General features: G+C 51.1%; 1 protein-coding gene across 2 annotated transcripts in view; it reads left to right on the top strand.

Moving 5' to 3' along the window:
* The first annotated feature begins 8,279 nt into the window (after positions 1 to 8,279).
* The window catches only part of Pygb (glycogen phosphorylase B), a 31,517-nt gene continuing 18,999 nt past the window's right edge, over positions 8,280 to 20,797 (top strand). For both annotated transcript variants that reach the window (XM_023720196.1, XM_004635572.2), the window contains exons 1-2: positions 8,280 to 8,627; positions 18,979 to 19,080. In XM_023720196.1, coding sequence (XP_023575964.1) covers positions 8,385 to 8,627; positions 18,979 to 19,080 — 345 coding nt within the window. In that variant the 5' untranslated portion in view covers positions 8,280 to 8,384. The remainder of the gene's footprint in view (positions 8,628 to 18,978; positions 19,081 to 20,797) is intronic.

Below are 20,797 nucleotides of genomic sequence, written 5' to 3'. Positions count from 1 at the left end.
GTACACATTGTGCATACAGACACACACACACACACACACTTAAGTTTTAGTTTTATATTAACTCCAGGCTTGCTCCTGAGTATCCCGAGGTACACAGAACTGTTCCAGGATGGCTTTGGCTTTTAGAACCAGTTTGGGGTCACTAAAGGCATGGGTGATATTCTCACTGGGGTGACAGCATTTTGGGTAAACTCAGGTGACTAACGGTGCAGCCGCTGATTGCCTGGAGGAAAGCTGCTTCCAGTGGGCAGGAAGTGGACCCTGGCCTCCATGTCTCTGGGAAAGGACCCTGCAGAGAACCAGGTCAGGATGGGGTCCGCCCAACAACTCTTCACACTTGTACATTCTTGGATCTATTTTGAAAGTCAAGGACAGGTCATGGTGCAGGCAGGCAATACCAGCCACACAGGCCAGACCAGCTTGTGTCCCTCCATTGTCAGGATTGACTGGATAACAGTAAGTTCAGGAGCCATGATCAATCACATCAGCATCATCAGGCTGAGGACCCAGGGTCAGGTCACCTGGGTACCCATGCAAGGTCCCAGAGTAGGCAGAGCTCTGGGATCAGGCTAAGACAAGATGGGGAACAGCCAGAGCACCTGGCCTGCAGGTCTCCTAATGTGTCCACCAGGCAGTCTGAAGAGATAACAAGGCCAAGGAGGTAGTTCAGTGGAATAAGCACTTCCCTGGCAAGTGCAAGGGCCTGGGTTCAATCCCTGCTTCTGCAAAAAAAAAGACCAAAAGGATAACAAAGCCTTGTGGCCCTGTGTCACCCTCAGACAGGTGTCCTCCCTCTGCTACAACCCCGGCTCGGGAGTTGGGTAATTGGTCCAGTAGCCTGGTTTCCTGATATCACTTAGATTCTCTCTGCACCCATTGTGTTGATTTAATTTGATAGATTTGCAGGTGATGATGTGGGGGTGGAGCTAATCGATCTCATGACTGAGCTGGAAACTGGAAGTAGTTTTCAGATGAATCCCACCTTTGTGCTGACATCCAGTGGTTCTCAGCTTGCAGAGAAGCAGCTGTTTATTTTGTCCAGGCGCTTGCACTCCAAAGGGCAAGTGGCTGCTTTGCAAAAGGAGGGCCCAACCCAGAAGCTGTGGCTCCACACACGACCTGCTCAGGGTGTGGAGCAGCCCGCTCTGCACGGGTGATGTGTCTGGCTCATGCTTCTTGTAACAAGACCTGCCGGACATGGTGGCACACATCTGTAATCCCAGAACATGGAAGACTAAGGTCAGAGGATCACTGACAGAAACCACTACGAAGCAGCTCTGAGCAGGACTTAAATTGACCAGCTGGCTTCCATGTTCACTTTGAGTCTGTCCAAGGCTTAGGCCCCTTGTCTGGAGATGGGCAGGGGACTCATAGTAAGTGAGCCTGTAATGACAGGTGAAGCTGTGATGCCTCAAAGGGTAAGACAAGGTCACAGCTGAGGACATCGGGCTCCAAGCTCACCTAGATAAAGCCTGTAGCTTCAAGCATCTTACTCCCAGGTGGAGACCTTCCTGGAATTAACATAGCTCTCCTACAATAACTCCCCCACCACCCAACCGAGGATTGAACTCAGGCCCTTGCACTTGCCAGGGAAGTGCTTATTCAACTGAGCTATCTCCCCAGCCCCTCCTACATTAACATAATGCCTTACTTAGAGAAATCCTTGAGCAGTTCCCACCCTCTCCTTTGCTTTGATAACTAAATAAATACTGGCCTCCCAGAGAAGATCTTGGTCTTAGCCCTGAGACAATCTTGAATTCTGTGAGACTTTTTTTGATCCTCCCAGAGCCCTGAAGTCATACCATGTGTCTCTTATTTAGCCTTCACCATCCACTCGATTGACCTGATCAGTCTGCAGTAACTAAGGGTTATTAACCTGATAGATCACAGTGACTTTGAGGCCAACCTGGTCAATGTAGTAAGTCTGAGTCCAGCCTGAACTACATAGTAAGACCCTCTCTCAACCCCACAACAGAGAAAACGTAAGCCTGAGTAATTCCACTGAACAGTGTAATTTATTGGCTGTCAGTTCTAGAGCCTGGGAACCCAAGGAGCCCTGCAGTGGCATCTGGTAAGGGCATTTGCTATCCCCAGAGCACAATGCAGAAGAGCAAGAAGGACCAAAGCCACTTCTAACCCTGCTCTCTCCTGTCAGCTGCCCCACCAGAGAATGCCCTTCCCTACTCACAAAGAGATCTGGGCACCGTGTGTGAAGCTGCAGCTCCCAAGAACACAGCTGCGTCGGGAATTCTGTCCCCAGCACTGGCTCTTTGGGATGCACTCATATGAGAACCAGGTGGGCATGTTTAGAAACCCCTTCTCCAATTTTAAGTTAAAAGTCAGTGTTTTACCCTGACTGCGAGCTTACTCTGTGTGTGTGTGTGTGTGTGTGTGTGTGTGTGTGTGTGTGTGGTGTTGCCTGGCTGTGCTCCTCGACCGAGTCCAGCAGGACTGCTGAGGGAAGAGATGGCCACACATGCACCAACTCCCAGGTGAAAGACCTTTCTTGGTCCTGTCAGGGCAACTGCAGTTGTCACTGGGGTGGCAGCATGCTGTGGTCAGGAGAAAGGACGCCTGAGCCCGGCCTTCCTGTCCCTTTCGCAGCCTTGGTTCTTCTCCCTGGTATTGATCAAGTGGACAGAGGTTTCCATTTAGAGCCTAAGTGGGGCCTTGTAAATCTTGGTGTTGATTGCATGACTGTGCAGTTTGGAAGGACTCGTGTCCCTATAAGGCATTTGTCTGGAAAGCCGCTCCCGAGGGCAGATGAGCGCCTGCCAGTTTGCTTTTTTGTTTTTCTGTTGCTGGGGCTGGAAGCCAGGGTCTCCTGCAAGTGTCAGAGCCGAGTTTCTGGGGCACAGAGCACAGGGTGGGGGCTTGAAACAGCCTCTGCCAGGCAGGAGGAGTGGCTTCTGCAGACCCTACAGCCAGCAGAGGACCAAGAGGCTTGGCAAGTAAGCCATCCAAGCTCAGAGGCCTGCAAGGGCTTGTCAAAGGACTGGAGGGGTGTGAATATAGGCCAGGGTTTTCTGTTTTCCGTGCACTAGGACATTTCAAAGGAACTCTTTTCAGCTGTTTGTTTTGTCTTGCCAGCAAGCATTCTGCTACTGAGCTACACCCCCAGGTCCCAGAGGACTTTATACTGGCTCCATACACTGAGTATTCTTTATTTTTGTTTTTTGAGACAGGGTCTAACAGTGTAGTTAAGGCTGGTCCTGGATTTCCTACATAGTCCAGGCTAGCCTCAAATCACTTCGATCCTCCTGCCCAGATTCCCAAGTGCTAGGATTACAGGGATGCACCATCATATCCCTCTACAGCATTTGGTATACTTTTTTTTTTTTTTTTTTTCTTGGTACCAGGAATCAAACTCAGGACCTCCCTTTTGCCAGGCAGGCTCTGCACCACTAAGCTATATTCCCAGCCCTCCTGAGTATTATTTAACCTTAACAAGGATGAGGTTCTCGAGCTGAAAATGTGGCTCTGTGGTAGAACATGTGCTTCGCACGCTCAAGGCCCTGGCTTCCACCCAAATGCCACAAGGTACACACAGTATGACAGTCAGAGACCCCCATGGTGGGCAAGGCTGGATAACAACCAAATAAACCCCAGACACAGTAAAGTCCTGCCCTTCGTGGCATGGTCTGTTGCTGCTTCCAGCAGGCCTGAAGGGACCCTGGTGAAGCTGTGTGAGCGGGATGCATGCCTGAAGTTGTTACCAAGGAGAAGCCCAGTAAGTGCCCCTGCCTTGCTTGCTCCTTGCACAGTTAGAACACAAATTTTGGAGTCCACACAGCTGGGTGATACAGCGGTAGTTTCCGCCAGTTTTGCTGACATGTGGGTTATGATTACAGCACCTGGGTTCTTCCCTGGGGATGGAGGGTGCTTTTGATAAAGCACTGATTCCTTACAGTGCCTGCCAAAGTCTTATGGTGACAAGTGGACTAAAATCTTGGCATCTCTGTCTTCGTGTTGTGTCTGTCCCCTTTGCCAGCATCACCTCTGGGTCAGAGTCTACTCAGCTCTGCCCATAGATATGTTGATTGCTTAAAAACCATTTTGAAGGGCCGGTGACATAGCTCAATGACTAAGCACATGCTTAGGCAAGCATAGGGACCAGGGATCAATCCCCAGCACCACAAGCCATGGCAGCCCTGCCCCACAGCACGGTGAGCTGGCCACCAAGACTGGGCATGGTGGCACATGCCCGTAATCTCAGCACTGGGGAGGCTGAAAACAGGAGGATCATTGAGTCTGAGCTGGGTAGTGAGACCCGTACCAAGTTCAATAAATAAATAAATAAATAAATAAAATAAAATAAAAACTATTTTGTCCACTCAGCATGGTGACACGCATCTGCGATCCCAGTATTCAAGAGACTGAGACAGGAGCAGTGCCATGAGGTGGAGGCCAGGCAGGATTACACTGTGAGTTCAAGGCCAGCTTAAACTTCATAGTGAGATGCTACCTCGATTTATTTTATTTGTAGGGAATGGTCTACAGGGTGTTCAGGGTCTCATTACTAGATCAAACTCATAGTGATCAGCCTGTTTACAGCCTCCCAAGAGCTGGGATTACAGGCAGGCACCACCATACCCAGTCTCAATTGCCATCTCAGCGTGCCCCAGGGGCGAGGCCAGCACAACACCCCAGCCACTGCATGCTGTCTAAGCAGGCACTTTACTCTGCTGAGCTATCTGGCAGATCCTCTAAGCACCTTTATAAGGTCTGGTTCAATCAGTGCTTTTCTTTGGTGATGCCACCAGAGTGGGAGGGGCCTTAGAGGGCCCTAGTGCCCTCTCTATCCGTGCAGAAAGGCACTATCCCCACCTTGTGGGGCAGTCAGCTTTGTTTTCCATAATAAACTTCCCAGTCAGTGCTGCTCCCTAGATGCCCCCAGTGTGCCTGGGTTGTTTTCTTTTTCTTTTTGTGTGTGTGTGTGTGTGTGTGTGTGTGTGTGTGCCTGGGTTTTGAGGGCACTGTCACTGAAGCAAGGAGCCATGCTGTGGTGACACTCTCAGCCGCTGCTGATTCCCTTGGGCCAGAGTGTGTGCTTGCAACACTTGATTCAGTCTCATGTTTACCATATCTGGAGAAATGCCGCTGTCCAGGGTCAAGTCCACTTGTGCGAACCATCCAGATGGGCAGATGCACAGGCGGGGGACAACGTGGGTGCTGAGATGGGCAGCGTTTGGGTGATGATGAGAGAGAGGTTCTACCTTTACAGTGGGGTGGGGACTGCACCACCCTGTAAATACATCAGACAGCATGGATTTGGGCATGGGGGGGGCACTTTGTGGTGTGTAGATTTTAGCTCATCAAAGTGGTTTGAAAATGAAGAGTTGGATCTGGGGATACAGCTCAAGGCAGAGCACTTTCCCAGACTGAAAAGGGCTGAGTTTCATCCCCAGAACCAGAAATGTTACGAGTCTGTGGTCTGAAGGTTACACTTCACCCATTTTCTCTGTTGCTCTCCTTGGGGAGCAAACAGGCCCTGCTTATCCTTCCAGCCCCTGGACTCTTGGTCTTGTGTCTGAGCCAGGACTGTGGGAGCCAGCCAGGTCTCCTCTTCCTTGGGGGAACGCTGGGGCCCAGCAGGCCCGCCCCCTGTCTGTGTCAGGTGCTCACTCCCTGCCCCCACACACCAGCCTCCTGGTGGGCCTCCTCTCTTTTCTCTGGGGCTCCATCCAAACCAAACAGTTCAGATGACAGCCGAAGAGCAACAGGCTTTGGCAGGAAGTCCTGCCCATCCTCCTCCCATGGGCAGGCTGCTGGGCTCAAAGCCCTCACTGGATCTCCTCCCGTGGCAACCCCCAGTCCTCTCTCCGGACAGAGGGAATTTCTGTGAAGAACGTTTCTCATTGAGATATCATTTTAATATAGTAAAATGTACAGCTCTCAAGTTTCCTGTTTAAATCATGCTTGCAAATATACAGACCTGAGAGATTTTTTTTTTTTTTCACCTTGAATACCAGGTTTGTATTTCTAAGTAAGTTCCAGAGAACACAGGAACCTTACTGCATCCAGCCTGGTCTCATTTAGCTTGTCTCCCTCTGCAAAATAACACTGTACAAAACTGTATTTACAGGAAAGTTGGTTAAAAATGAAGGGTGTGTAAAAAGTAGACAAGAAATATCAATGAGGGTCAGATTCAGGAATAGGGAGCCTCATGCTTCACACTGGAGCCTGGGGTGATGTCTCATGTACCAGGCAGGGAGAAGACAGTGAATCTCAGACAGACCTACAAGGGTTTTTTTTGTTTTTGTTTTTTGGGTTTTTTGGGGTTTTTTTGCGGAACCAGGGATTGAACTCAGGCCCTTGCGCTTGCCAGGGAAGTGCTTATTCCACTGAGCTATCTCCCCGGCCCCTAAAAGTTTTTTAAAGATTAAAAAAAAAAAAAAAAAAAAAAGGAGCCAGGCATGATGGCACAAGCCTGTGATCCAGGCTACTTGCAGCAATGTCCTGTCCCAGGCATGCGACACTACACCTGGCCAAAGTGTTGCTTTCTGTTTCCTTTGGGGTAGAATGGTGGGGTCATGGAGGGTGGGCGTCAGTTCAGCTTTTGTGAATACTACTCATTTCTCAAGTGCTTGTACTAAATTGTAAGGTGTCAGCTGATGGGCAGACCCAAAAGGCTGAGGTGTATACAGCGGGGCAGGGGCCGCTCCAGTGATGCTGGTGTACAGCCAAGGGGTTCAGGCCATGCTGTCGTGTCTCAGTTACTCTTCTCTCATTGTTGGAGCAAATACCCGACCCCCAAAATGAAGGAAGGAAAAGGTTTATTTAGCTCACAGTTACTGGAGCTTTCAGTCCATACTCAGCTGGCTCCAAGGCAGAGCAGCACAGGGCAGAGGGCAATCTTTCATGGCAGTAGCAGAGAGCAAGAGGGAAAAGGGAGGGGTAGCAGCAACAAATGGCAATGGAGACGTCTGTCTCTCTTAAATTGCATTCAGGCTATCTGCCTCGGGCTGGGGAAAGTACTCACACCCATAATCCCAGCAGTACTAAAACCCATAATCCCAGTGGATCATGAGTTAATCTCAAACTCTAGAAGTCCCCACCCCATGACTGCATGAAGCTTTTGGTGGGGACAACTAGAGACAAACCATGACATGCAGACATCTCAGCAACTCTAGATATCTGGTCACATCTGGCAGTACTGAGTTAGAATCTACATCATTTGCTGAAGTATTGAAATTTGAAAGGTAATAATATGTAATCCCAGCATCAGAAGGCTGAGGCAGGAGGATCCCCAGGAGTTCGAGGCCAGTATAGGCTACAGAATGAAATGCTGTCTAAATAAGGAAAATAAATAAATAAATAAAATAAAATAAAATAAAAAAGGAGAGGTCAAAGTAACAAGAAAACATAAGGTGGTGCTGTGACAGCAGTGCTGACCATGGCAGACTCAGGCTGAATGGAGACACAAAGCTGCCAAGTGCAGGGGGGCCCTGGGCAAGTGCCAGGCTGTGGATGCTGAGTCTAGAGGACCCAGTAGGGCCGGGCCGGACCCTTGCTGGTGATGCCAGTAGATCTCTGTATTATAGACAGCTGAATTAGGAAGAAATAGTTTAGGCAGTCAGACAGGGATGGGCCCTTGAGGGATCAATGCAAAAGTCAAGAATGCATCTGAACTGTAGCTGGGGGCATCTGTGTCCAAGGCCAAGCTTCAAGATAAGGACCAAATGACCAGGCCTACCTGCCACCCCACAGACAAGCAAGAAATTGAAGATTATATTCACCCAGTCCAATAGTCTAGACAGCATCAGCCCCCCTTGTGGTTGACCCTTCCTGACCCATCTCGTCCTGAAAAGATCCTTGTTCTTTACGTGTGCTTACATTAGATCATCATTACCTAGGCGGCTACGCTTGCAATCTTATTGGCTGATCATAGTTTTCACCCAAGCTACACTCACCTCCTGATTTTGTAATATAGAACTTTTATAAAGTGGGGTGGAGGCCACCCACTCTGGCCCCTCCATTCTCTCGGGAGCTGTCTCTCAATAAATTTTTCCTACTCTTAGCCTCCCTTCCTGAAAACTTGTATGATTTTGAGGAAAGCGAATTTGGAGCACCTGACAGGAGGCTGGCGTCTGTCACAGCTCTCTATTCATTCTGTTTTTGCATTGTTCAGGTCTTCAGAGGCAGGGTCCCCTGCAGTCCCTGCCGGCTCCAGGCTTCTCCGCGCCCCGCCCCCGCCCTCTCGGAGGCCCCGCCCTCTCGGAGGCCCCGCCCCCGGTCTCGTCCCCGCCCCCTCGGCCTCGCACTGCGCAGGCGCCTCCAGAGCCGGCCCCACCGCAGTGGGAAGCCGCAGCAGCAGCATCCCGGTCCGCCGTCCTGCCCAGGCAGTCTAAGCGCCTAGTCCTCCTCTCCGTCCAGCCGGCGCGATGGCGAAGCCGCTGACGGACAGCGAGAGACGGAAGCAGATAAGCGTGCGCGGCCTGGCCGGGCTGGGCGACGTGGCCGAGGTGCGGAAGAGCTTCAACCGGCACCTGCACTTCACGCTGGTCAAGGACCGCAATGTGGCCACGCCGCGCGACTACTTCTTCGCACTGGCGCACACGGTGCGCGACCACCTGGTGGGCCGCTGGATCCGCACGCAGCAGCACTACTACGAGCGCGACCCGAAGGTGAGGTGGGCCCCCGGGTGAGGTGAGCGGCGGGGCTCCCGGGGCCGGAGGTCGGAGCACGGCCCCAACCCCGACCCCGACCCGGGTCTGCAGCCGAGACCCCGCGGATCCCGGTCCGGGTCCGCGCTCTCCTCCTCCTGCTCCTCCCTCTGTGCGCGCGCCCTGGCGGCCTCCTAGTCGGGGCTCCCGCCGGCCCTCTCCCCACCCTTTTGTTTTTCTGCAGCAGGCGTGGGAGAAACGGCCTGGAACCTGGCCCGGCGTTGTATGGGTTGGGAGGGATGGGACGAGGGATCTTCGGGCGAGACCGAGAAGTGGGAAATCGTAGCTCGCCTGCGGCAAGAGGCAGAAGTCACAGGTTGTTTAGCCATTGGTACTTTTTACACTTTGCAAAAATTAGCTTGCTGTAGAAAAATAGATTTTTTAAAGTTACTCTTTATCCTCATCATTGACCTCAAACTGAAGGCGCGTTCTGCCCTCATTCACAGACATTAAAAAGGAAGGAGTGTTTAAACTTGTTGCTTTAGGATCTGAAAAAACAAAACGTTGCATAATTTTCTGTTTCATTCATGAACATTTTAAATTTTTCATTCACAGTTTTCTAGGCCCGCAAGCTTGCACTTCGGAGTTTTCAGCTTGTTGGGTGTGTGGGAAAGCTGTACAGCCTCCAGCCACCGGCCTCCAGCCAGCTCTTGCTGGCCCTCAACCCGGGAGCTTTGCAAGCCCGAGGCCAGTTGGAGAGCTAACATTGATGGCATTTTAGAGTGTTTTTGTAGGGTGTCACAATACTCTTAACATTGCTATAAGTGAGACTGATTGTTTTTCCAAACTCATCCCAAGGCACTCCTTTCTTTCATCCCTACAATGAAGATGGTAAAAAGGAGAGATTGGTTAGATGTCTGTTGAGCCTCTTTGTACTTAGTATGCAAGACAGCTAGGAAAGGAAGCACTGGACGACTGAAGCAGGTTATTACCGCTGAGGGCTTGGGACAGCTGCCAGGGACAGGCAGGAGGCAGGATTCCCCACTGGCAGGGGAGCTCCGACGGGCAACACCATTTTTATTGTTCTGTCCTTGGGGCAACACTGACTTGGTGACTCTGAGGTGGAGGGCTTCTGGGGCGCCTAATGGCTGGGGGATGTGTAGCCCAGTCCAGATGAGGAGGGTGGAAATGCCCTTCACGGCACTTAGTCCCTCAAACAGAGCAGATTTCCTGGTGTCTGTCCACTGCAGTAGCTGTGGGTGGGAACCTTTCTCTTTTAAAGGAACCGCAGCCTGTAAGTGGAGGCTGTTTCCTTGTTCTGGATGGGAAGGCCAGGTATGGGGGGACCGTGAGCCTCTGAAGTGTTCCTGGGACTGATTCATAAGGAAACAAGCCTGTCATCCCTGCAGAACCTTCATGTTTGCTGGGAACAGACCAGAGAGAAGTCCAGAGCTTTTGAGCAGAGGCAGCTTCAGGAAAGGAGCCCAGAGCGTGTCAGGCTTGCACCAAGGCTGCTGATGGTGGCTGCGTGGTGCTTCTGTTCACAATGCATGCAGCTTTTATTTATTTACTTTCTTTTTTTAACTTTTTTTTTTTTTTTTTTTCTCAGAACTGGGGATTGAACTCAGGCCCTTGCGCTTGCCAGACAAGTGCTTATTCCACTGAGCCATCTCCCCGTTCATTTACTTTCATCCTTTAAAAATATCCAGTTCCTTACCATTATTGTAGAAAACACAGGGACGGCAGAAAAAAATCAAACTGTGACCTCACTAGGGATAACATAAATGCTATAAATATTTGTGTTCTACAGCCTTTTAAAAACTCTGGTAGCAGTAGCATATATTTGGTACAGGGTCTCACTATGCACCCCGTAGTGATTCTCTTGTTTTCAGCCTCCCCAGCACTGGGATTACAGGTGTGCCGCACCATGGCTGGCTCAGCATGCCCAGGGGCAGGGCCAGTGCAACTGTGGAACTGGATCAAACCTAGGTCCCTAACCCACTCCCTCCTTGCCTAAGCAGGTGCTGAGCTATCTCACAGGCCAGCTCTCTTTTGTTTTTGAGACAGGGTTTTGTTTTACACAATTTAGGTTGACCTTGAACTTACTTTGTAGCCCAGGTTGGTCTCAAGTTTGTAGTGATCCTTCTGCCTCAACCTCCCGAGTGCTGATATTACTGATATGTGCCACCACGCCTGCCCTGGCTTCACTGCACTTGCGGTACCTCCAGGATCTGGGTGGATTTCTTAATCTTCCTTGGCCTCAGTTCTTTCATCTATAAAATGAGAGTTGAGCTAAGTAATCTAACTTCTGGGACTGTGTTTGCTCATTAAACACATTTCCTTCTCCACCCAGAAAGAATGTGAAAGTGGTTTAGCAAGGTGTAGCAGGGGTTCAGATTAGTAGAGGGCCTTGGAGAGTTGGGGTGGAGCAATTGGGGTGCAAGGTCAGGACACAGTGCAGACCTAGCTGGTCCATAGGGCAGACCTAGTTGGTCCATAGCAAACCGCAGATCATGTACAGGTGGCAGCCGTGGGATCCTTGCTGTCAGGGCCAGAGCCAGCAGGACACAGATTCTGGGTAGATCTGGTCTGGGGTGGCACCCCAGCAGCAGAAGGCTGTTGAGTTACTGATCACCCTGACTTTTTTTTTTTTTTTTTTTTTTTTTTTTTTTTTGCAGTACTGGGGAGGAGGAGGGGGAAGGGACAGCCACCAATGTCTGGGAGAATCTACTAAGGCTCACTTTTTTTTTTTTTTTTTTTTTTTTTGGTCTCTTTTTAGACAGTGCTTTGCTATGCTAGTCAGGCTGGCCGTGAGCTCACTCTGTAGCCCAAGCTGTTCTTGAACTCAGCAGTCCTCCTGCCTCAGGCTCCTGAGTGCTGTGATTATTGGCCTGGGCCACCACTCCCTGCTTACCCGACTTCCCGCCCAGAGCAGGAGGGGGTGGTCCTGTCCTCAACATGCTTTCTTCAGGGCAGTACTGAGTTTCCTCAGAGACAGTGACCTCCACTTCACAGGCTCTTATGGCTGTTTCTTGTCACCTTGGTTGGGACACAGTACCCAGGCACTGATGTTATTCTGGGTGTTTCCATGAAGATAGTTTTTGGAGATTAGCCTTTTGGGATTAGATTTGGTTTTTTGAGGTTTGTTTGGTTTTGATTGGTAGTTTTTGAGATTAACTTTTAAATTAGTGAATTTCTTATTTAAAACTGATACTTAGGGGCTGGAAAGAGAGCTCAGCTGTCAAAGTGCCTTCCCAACAAGCACAAGGACCCCAGTTTGATATCCAGTATCGCACACCGGGCATGGTGACGCACATCTGTAATCCCAGCTCTGAGGAGGCTAAAAAAACGGGAGGATCACTGTGAGTCTGAGCTGGGTAGCAAGACCCTGTACCAAATACATAAAAAAAACAAAACAAAACAACTGATACTTAACAGCTGTCTAGATTTGTGGGGTGCCAGTGATGTGTGCGAGCAGGCAAGTGTTTGTGTAGCGGTCAGATGTGGGGAGCAGCTGTGTCTCTTCACACGTTTCTCATCTCTCATGTCTTAGAGACATCCAGGGCCCTTGGCTCCGGCGGGCTTCATCTCAGTACACGGAACCCTCTCCTGCCGTCCGCTGTCAGTATGGACCAGCCTCCCTCCCTCCACTGCCATACTCGGGAGTCCTTCACATCTGAGCCCAACAGGCATTTGTCTTCCTGAGCTTGGCTTGTTTCATGTAACATAGTGTCCCCCAGTTCCAGCCATACTGTCGTGGGACACTAGCTTTTTTTCTCTTATTTGTTTTTCCCGTGGTGCTGAGGATTGAATTCATCCTTGCTCATGCTAGGTGAAGAAGTCTTGACTCCTGAGCTGAACTACACCCCTGTCTGGCTTCATCCTATTTATGCTTGCATGGTATTCCACTGTGCATCTCTGCCCATCCATGAACCACACTGCAGCTGTTTCTGTCTGGCTGCTGTGGACAGTGCAGCAGGAGACATGGGCATGCAGGTGTCCCCTTGGCATTGGGAATCAGTGTAGGGGCCCCCCAGGTCTGGGTTCTCGCACCAGCCTGTGCTCAGGACTGATTGTCCCCAGCCACGCTCTCTTGTGTTCCCAGACTGCAGGCCCTGTGTAATTTAATCATTGATCACTGGTGTCAGCCTCTCGGTCCTCTGCTCCCAGAGGGTGTGAGGTTTTGGGAGCTGGCAGGAAAACCTAATGATCTGCCCCTTCCTGTCAGTGGAGGCTTTACAGAAATGTCTTGCCCTGCCAGTCATTCCCCTGCACCAGTTCCTGAGACCAAATCCCTTCTTCTGGGTGCAGAGGGGTGGGGAGTTTTCTGGGAAACGCTCCAACACACAGGATTGCCTGTCTCACTTCTCTTCTGTAGTTGCGGGAATACCCGACACCCAGTATTAGGGAAGGAAAGGTTTATTTAGCTCACAGTTACTGGAGGTTTCAGTCTGTACTCAGCTGGCTCCAAGATGGAGCTGCACATAGCAGAGGGGAAGTGGCAGCAGCAACTAGTTAGCCTTTGGCCCCTCCTTACATTGTAATGCAAATTTCCTGCCCAGGGCAGGTGCAGCACCCACACCCACACCCACAATTATCACAAACTCCAGAAGACTGCTTGAGGCTTGGGTGGGGGGCAACAGACCTAAACTCTAACACTTAGAAAGTGTCAGCCCTCCTTATCTTGTTTTCAGTCCTTTTGTTTGTTTTGTTTTTTTGCGACTGGGTCTTAAGTTCAGGCCAGCATTGAACTCACTATGTGGCTCGGTCCGGCCTCAGCCTTGTGATCCTCCTGCCTCAGGCTCCCAAGTGCTGGAATTATGAGTGTGCACTACCACATCCAGAATTTCAGCAATTTTTAAGTAAGTTTTTGATACTAAGGATGGAAGCAGGGTCCTGAGCATGCTGAGCACAGGCTGCAGCCCTGAGCTCCTCCCTAGACCCGGATCTCATAGAACTTTTTCATGACTGGCAAGAAGCCGTTCCCCAGCGCACTGCCTCGAGATTCCCAGAGGTGAGGCTTGGGTGTGGCTGTTGGTGGTCCCTCTGCCCCTCTGTAAGCACATCTTCCTTTGCACCACTTGTCTTCTTTTCTTTTCTTTCTTTCTTTTTTGTTTTTTGTATTCTAAGGAAGGTCTACAGGGTGTTCAGGGTCTCACTACTAGATCAGACTTTAGTTACCTGCCTGTTTACAGCCTTCCAAGAGCTGGGCTTACAGGCATGCACCACCATGCCTAGTCCCAATTGTCTCAGTGTGTCCAGGGGCGGGGCCAGCACTGCAGACACGGGGATCCAACCCCCAGGCCCTGCGCCTGTTTCCAGGCGCTTTAATCCACTAAGCTATTTGGCCGGCCCTCTTCTTTTGTGCCATTTGAAAGTTAGTTGCAGCACTGGTGTCCTTGTCTCACGAGAACTTCAGTGTGTACTTCTGTGTGGTGTTGCAGGTGCCGTCAGGGTCGTTCTGGCCTCCCTGCCATCCCTGTGGGTAAACACAAGTGAGATGCAGTGATAGGGTTGCAGAAGAAGGAAATGAGAAAACAGAACTTCCTGCCCTTTTTTATTATTAAAGAGTGAGACTCCAGGTAATTTAGAGACCTTGACAGAGGCTGGACCTGGTAGTACCCCTCTAGTTCTAGCTACTGAGGAGGCTGAGGCAGGAGGATCACTTGAGCCCAGCAGTTCAAAGCCAGCCTTGGCAACATAGTGAGGCCCTGAGGGAGCACCCAGAACCACGAGACATTGTAAAGGCACAGAAGGGGAGACATGAAGTCAGCTGGTGGCCCCCTTCCAGAGTGGGGCATCAGGACACAGTAAAAGAGAACAGACTACAGGGCTTGTGGTGAGGAGAGGTGTGTAGTATTGCAAGAGTGGTTTTTCTCAGCTTTTCAGCATAAGAAAGTAGTTCTGTTTACCATCAACCTGAACCTCGTAGCCAACAAGGTGGACGTGTTCAGACCCTTGGGTAAGCGGGCAGGCTCTGCCTCTCAGTGAAAGGAGCCTTCAAGGCTGCCTGGCATCTGGTGGGCATGACCCTGGCTGTGGCAGGCAAAAAGCAGTGGTTGTGAAGATGTAAAGTCATGGATTGCAACAGAGATCATTAGTCTCCTGCCCTGGGCACTGAGACCCTCAGAGGTCCTGCAGTTACATGGTGTCTGATGTCGAGATGGAGCAGGCACGGGGACTGTGCTCTTGTCCTAGTAGAGGAGAAGCCTGCTGCTCCCCATGGGAAGCCACATCCTAGCTCTCCGTTCCAATCCAAGCACTGTGCAAACTCCATGGGCTGAGCCAGGGCAGGTTAGGGACCTCGCATCCCTGCAGGGGCAGTAACACGAGGACCTCCATAGGGAGCACTGAGCAAAGGAAGACAGGGCCACCAGCATTGTGGGAGAGACCTGTGCAGCTCCTGGCAGCTGAGCTATGACACAGAAGATCTCAGGACCCTGCTACATTCCCAGGCCAACCTGTGCCCTCATGGGCTTCCAGGACCACTGCCCTGTTCACCCTGGTGGGGTAAGGGCCAGCACCCAGGAGCCTAGGCCCACCCCTGTGCTGTCCTCTGAGGTGGCCTCTGGACAGGCAGGGCTGTGGCCTCAGACCAGCCTGTAGGCTGTGTAAGGTCCTGGGTTCAACCCCTCGTGCCACCCAAAAACAAAGCTTGCATTATTAAGGAAATGCAAAATAGGGCTGGGGAGATGGCTCAGGCATAAGAGCCTGCCTGGCAAGTGCAAGGTCCTGAGTTCGATCCCTCATACCACAAAAGAAAGAAGGAAGGAGAGAGAAAAAAGACAGGAAGAAAACAAGCCAGCTGGCCAGATACTGCAGCAGATTAAAGCGCCTGCTTAGGCAGGTGCAGGGGCCAGGGGTTTGATTCCTAGAGTGCAGTGTCAGTCCCACCCTTGGGGCTCACTGAGACAGTGATTAAGGCTGGGCGTGGTGGTGCACACCTGTAATCCCAGCACTTGGGAGGCTGAAAACAAGAGGATCACTGTGAGTCTGATCTGTGTAGTGAGACCCTGTAGACCCTGTACTAAAAACATAAGAAAGAAAGAAATGCAAAATAGAAGCCAGTCTTTTTAAGCTAGGTTCCACTGTGCTGCTTAAGCGGTGCCCCACCTCAGCCATCAAGTAGCTGGGGCCACAGTCATGTGCATGCCATCATACCAAGCAAGCTCTGGTCCGCATTTTATGACACCTCCTGGGAGATAAGCAGAGGACAAACAGGCGCAGCGTCTGCGCTCCTTCAGTTGCTCATTCAGTTACCTGCGATCTGAGCATTTTTTTTTTCACATGTGTTTAATTGTTTGCCCTATTTGGTGGGTTCTTTCCATTCTCATTCATGGAGTTGTGGTCATTTTGCTCCCTCTCTAGAACATCATTTAGTAGTCTGTGTAGGCTTGGCTTTGTCATCATGAAATTCTTTAGTTGTTCTTTGTCATGGAAATATTTCACTTCATTAAACTTGAAAGAGAGTTTTGCAGGGTATATCAGTCTGGGTTGGAATTTGTTTTCTTGCCAGACTTGAAGTACTTTGCTCCATGCTCTCCTTGACTTAATGGTTTGTGAAGAGAAATCTGCCGATATTCTGATGGGTTTTCCTTTCAATGTGATGTTTTTTTTCCCTAGTGGCTTTTAGTATACTGTTCCTGTGCTGAATTTCTGGAATCTTGATTATTATATATCTGGGTGTGTTTTTAATTGGGTTGATGTTATTTGGCGTTCTGTATGCTTTGGTTACCTGAATGTCAGATTGTTTCCCCATATTTGGGGAGTTTTCAGCTATCACTTCTGCCCACGATCTGAGTATTAAGTGAGCAGTTGTAGGCTTTATGCCGTGTGCTGCTGGGAATTCCGTAAGGAAGTCCCAGGCCAGGCGCTGCTTTGCCTGGGATGTAAGTCGCCTGCTGCGTGCTGCACCCGGGCTGCACACCCTGCCCTCGTACCCTGCCCACCCACATGTCCTGGTTGCAGTTCCTCAGCGTTTGACGTCTGGTGATTCTTTACTCTGCGTGAGAGCAGAAGGCTGTGAAGCGGCTGCTGTAGGTGAAAAGATGAAAGAAAGCTCTTGACCTAGGAAGAAAAGAAAAGTTATACGCCAAGGTTGCTAAGGTCTAGTGAGGGAGGCCACATTGACATGACTCTTGTTACAGTGCGTTGTTATTTATCATTATTTATTTTTTTTAAAGATTTTTTTTTAACATTTATTTAGTGTGTGTGTGTGTGTGTGTGTGTGTGTGTGTGTGTGTGGGGCCAGCTCAGCCCACCAGGGGGCGCGGCTGGCCGGCATGTGGTGCTGGAGGATCGAACCGCGGTCCCTGTGCTTTGCCAAGCTTGTTTCAAGTAGGTGCTTTAGACCACTGAGCCATCTCTCCAGCCCCTTATTTATCATTATTAAGTAAGAACACAATTTTCCTTTTATGACTAAATGGAGCCTTATATATCTTTGAAAAGCATAGTATATACAAGTAGAGTATCACTTATCTTAGAACTGGAAGTGCTTCAGATTTCGGAGTTTTTGGATGCCGGAATACTTGTCCTGACTTTAACACCCTTCATCTGGGATCCTGACCTGTGGAAATTGGCACCGTAGTGGTTTCAGGCAGCTGCAGGGGGCATTAGGTGTGTCCCGCAAGCACTTATTCTACTGAGCCATCTCCCCGGCCCTACCAGGGTTGCTGAGTGGGAAAAAGCATTACTCTGCTCGAGCCCTCAACCCAGCGCTTCCTCGGCAGCAGGCGCCAGCTGAGCTCTTGTGTTTCCACAGGAGTTACCCCCGGCCACCATTGCGGGCAGGGAGGTGACACGGCTTGGAAACCCCACAGCACAGCAGGAGGGTTCACATGCAGGGTGAGCCCAGGCCAAGGTCCTAGAAGTCGGCAAGGAGCTGTGGGCCGTGAGCCACGTGACAGCACTCTGGGCCTTGGGGAGCACCACAGTGTATTGGGGTGACCGAAGCTGAGATTTGGAGAGAAATTTAGAAACCAAGCACTCAGATGGATAATCAAATAAGGGAAAGCAAATGGGCGGTGAATACCCAGCTCTGGGTCACAGCAGCCATTCAGTTTGTAAGTGCGGACTGTTTGCTTAAAAGGGTGTGTTAGAAATGTGTTCATGTCCTCTCCAGGGCACCGTGTCATGCAGGTGTGGGTGTCCCATGTCCCCGTGTTCCCCTTGTTTCGCACCTGTGCCTTTGCCCCTCGGTGCTGGGTTCTGCTTTGTGTGGGCTGCGTGGTGTTGCATGTGTAACCTGTGTGATGACGCTGCTCGGTTTCCCTTCTGTGAGACATGCAGACCCCCTGCTGCGGTTGGCTGACCTCTGTGTTTGCGTTCTGCTCGCTCTTCTGTGAGCTCCCGCCGGGTTCTCCGTGACCCCACCGCATTCTTCATGTCGTGGTCAGTGGTCTCAGTGGTCTTCGCACTGGTCAGTGTGGCTCCAGTCTGCTGTGTCCCTGGTGCTGTCCCTGTCAAGGTCTTCAGGACATAGCCCTCCATCCTCTATGTCACTACCCCTTGCGGTGGAAGGAATTTTCTAGGGGTCAGCTGTTTGCAGCACTCTAGTGACCCGGGGAGTTTTTGAGGTGCATTTACCTCATGATTAGTGGTGTGGGATGTTGTCTTATTTTTCTTTAGTTTTTAAGATGGAGCCTCACAGTGTAGCTGTAGGGGAGAAGTATCAGCTCAGGCCCACTGTGTGTGGGGTGCTGGGGACGGTGTCCTCGGCCTCTTTTATATTTTAATTATTTTTATGTTGGGCGTCTGGACAGGCTGCAGGCTTGTTTGGTGCTTTCTGGTTAACAATGTCTTAGACCACCAAAGGCGACTGTGTTCCTTCTTGGCAGATCCATCACGGGAGGAGGAGCTTTAGCGAGAGCTGCTCTCCATGCTCAGAGGGGAACATGCTGCTCAGTACCGCTTCCACCTCAGGGTGCTGTGTACAGTCCTCATCCTTGGGCACCGCAGGCCCTGCCACCCCCCTGGCCAGCGTCGTCCCACCTGGGGACACAGTGCTTCCCCAGCACCTGATCTGTGCAGGTCTTGCATCCCGGCAGCTGAGCACAGGGCTTCCCTCCTTTGGGGCCTCACTGGCCTACCCAGGCTGGCTGCAAACACTTGGGCTCAGCCAGTGCTGCGTCAACCTCCAGGTCCACCCACAGGTGGTTTGGACACACTTCCTCGCAAGGTCAGGCTGAGCTCTTCTGGGGCCCACCAGGTCCAAGCCACAAGGCTGCCCTGGCTGCCCAGGCAGGAACCTGGGCAGCTGTCTGTGGAGCTGCACAGAGTTCATTTCTGCCCAAGGGGAGATGTGAGGCTGAGTCAGTCTCTCTCTCTCTCTCTCTCTCTCTCTCTCTCTCTCTCTCTCTCTCTCCCCGTACAGCGCATCTACTACCTTTCCCTGGAGTTCTACATGGGCCGCACGCTGCAGAACACCATGGTGAACCTGGGCCTCCAGAATGCATGTGATGAAGCCATCTATCAGGTAGGGGTGCCCCAATGACACTGGGAGGGAGTGTCATATGAGGGAGGCTCCCTCCATTTCTTCCAGAGTCTCTGGGCCTGGGGGTGGCAGTGCTGCCCTGGGCTAGGCTGAGCCCCTGGGCCTCTGGACGCTTGGCCCCTAGCCCGGCCATCTCTCTTGCCTCACCCCGTTTTCTGGCCCTGGCTGGGAGAATGTAGGACCCTGCCATGCCTCAGAGGCCCCACCCTGCCTTCTTCTCAGTGGAGGGGTTGGGAGGGACTGGTGGCCTTTGGGAACACAAGACCAGCATGGCCAGGAGGTGGCTGGGCCTTGGGGACCCCATCTCCAGGGTCTCCCCAAGGCCTGGTCAGGAGGACTTCTGCAGCTTATTACAGAATTTCAGTTGGTGCCACAAAGGGCCAACACTACACTCCCCACCTGGGGTTGTGTGCTCAAGTGAGGTGACACTGAGAGGTATTGGTGGGAGGTGACTGTTAGTTGTGTCCCTGGACTGGACGCCAGTGCCAGGCTGTGCCTGAGAGCTTGGAACGTGCAGGGCCTTGGGTGTCCTTAGTGGGATGCAGTCTTGGAAAGGGCTGGGGATGCAGGTCACTGTAAAGACCCTGGCTGTTTGCGCCTGCCCCACGTGGAGCTGCTGAGGGCCAGGTGCTTCTGTCACACTGCCTGGTGGCCGCAGGATTCTGCGCACTTTCGGGGCCGTCTCTCAGTGTCCTACTTTCCTAGCTCCGGCTCAGAAGCCCACTTCCTCAGGTTGGCTTTCTCTAGTCAGCTGTGACTTATTTTTTCATCTTCTTTTTGGAAAAATGATCTCGAGAGAGACAGATACGTGGCAAGGGACATGGGAAGAGCTGTGGCTTGGTTTATTGTTTTAAAGTCAGGGTCTGTGTTGCCCAGGCTGGCCTCAAAACTCCTGGGCTCAGGTGGTCCTTCTGCCTCAGCCTCCTGAGTAGCTGGGGCTACAGGTATGCACTGTGTGTCTTGTGTTTTTCTTCCTCACCCTTCTCCTCCCTCTTTTTAGGGTACAAGAGATCAGTCTTGGAACAGCCTACCACTTCATATTCTCAGCCCTTTTTATTGCCTTTGTGAGAAGGATCTTGCTAAATGCTGATCCTCCTGTCTCAGCCTCCTAGACTGGAATTACAGGCATGTGCCACTGTGCCTGTCGGTCTTTTCTTTTTTTAAAATTTTTCATTTATTTATTTATTTGGATGCATGGTCTCACTGTGTAGTACAGCCTGGCATTGAACCGCCGTGCCTGGCTCACTCACCTGCTTGCTTTCTTCATTTGTTTCTTTCTTTTTTTTGGCGGAACCGGGGATTGAACTCAGGCCCTTCTGCTTGCCAGGGAAGTGCTTATTCCACTGAGCCATCTCCCCAGCCCCGTTCATTTGTTTCTTCCTGCTTTCAAAGTCACAGTGACATCTCTCTGCCATGATGAATGTCACTGTCACAGACACGAGGGGGCAGGCACATGTCTTCAGCATTGCTCTTAGCCAGGCTTCTAAGCACCCAGTCTTAATCCACGGATCAGCGCACCCTAGGGGCATGGCCGGCACAGCACGCTGTGGATCGAACTCCAGTTGCTACATCTGCCTAAGTGGGCACTTTAATCTGCTGAGCTATCTGGCTGGCCTTTTAGTGGGCTACTTTTTTTTTTTTTTTCTTTTCAAAGTTTTATTGATAAACATATAGCAATGAGACAGTTTCAAATCAAATC

Source organism: Octodon degus, unplaced genomic scaffold (genome assembly GCF_000260255.1).
Source record: "Octodon degus isolate 3935 unplaced genomic scaffold, OctDeg1.0 scaffold00073, whole genome shotgun sequence".
Classification (NCBI taxonomy): Eukaryota; Metazoa; Chordata; class Mammalia; order Rodentia; family Octodontidae; genus Octodon; species Octodon degus.
Note: the sequence above shows the minus strand (reverse complement) of the source record. Positions and strands in the feature narration are given on the sequence as shown.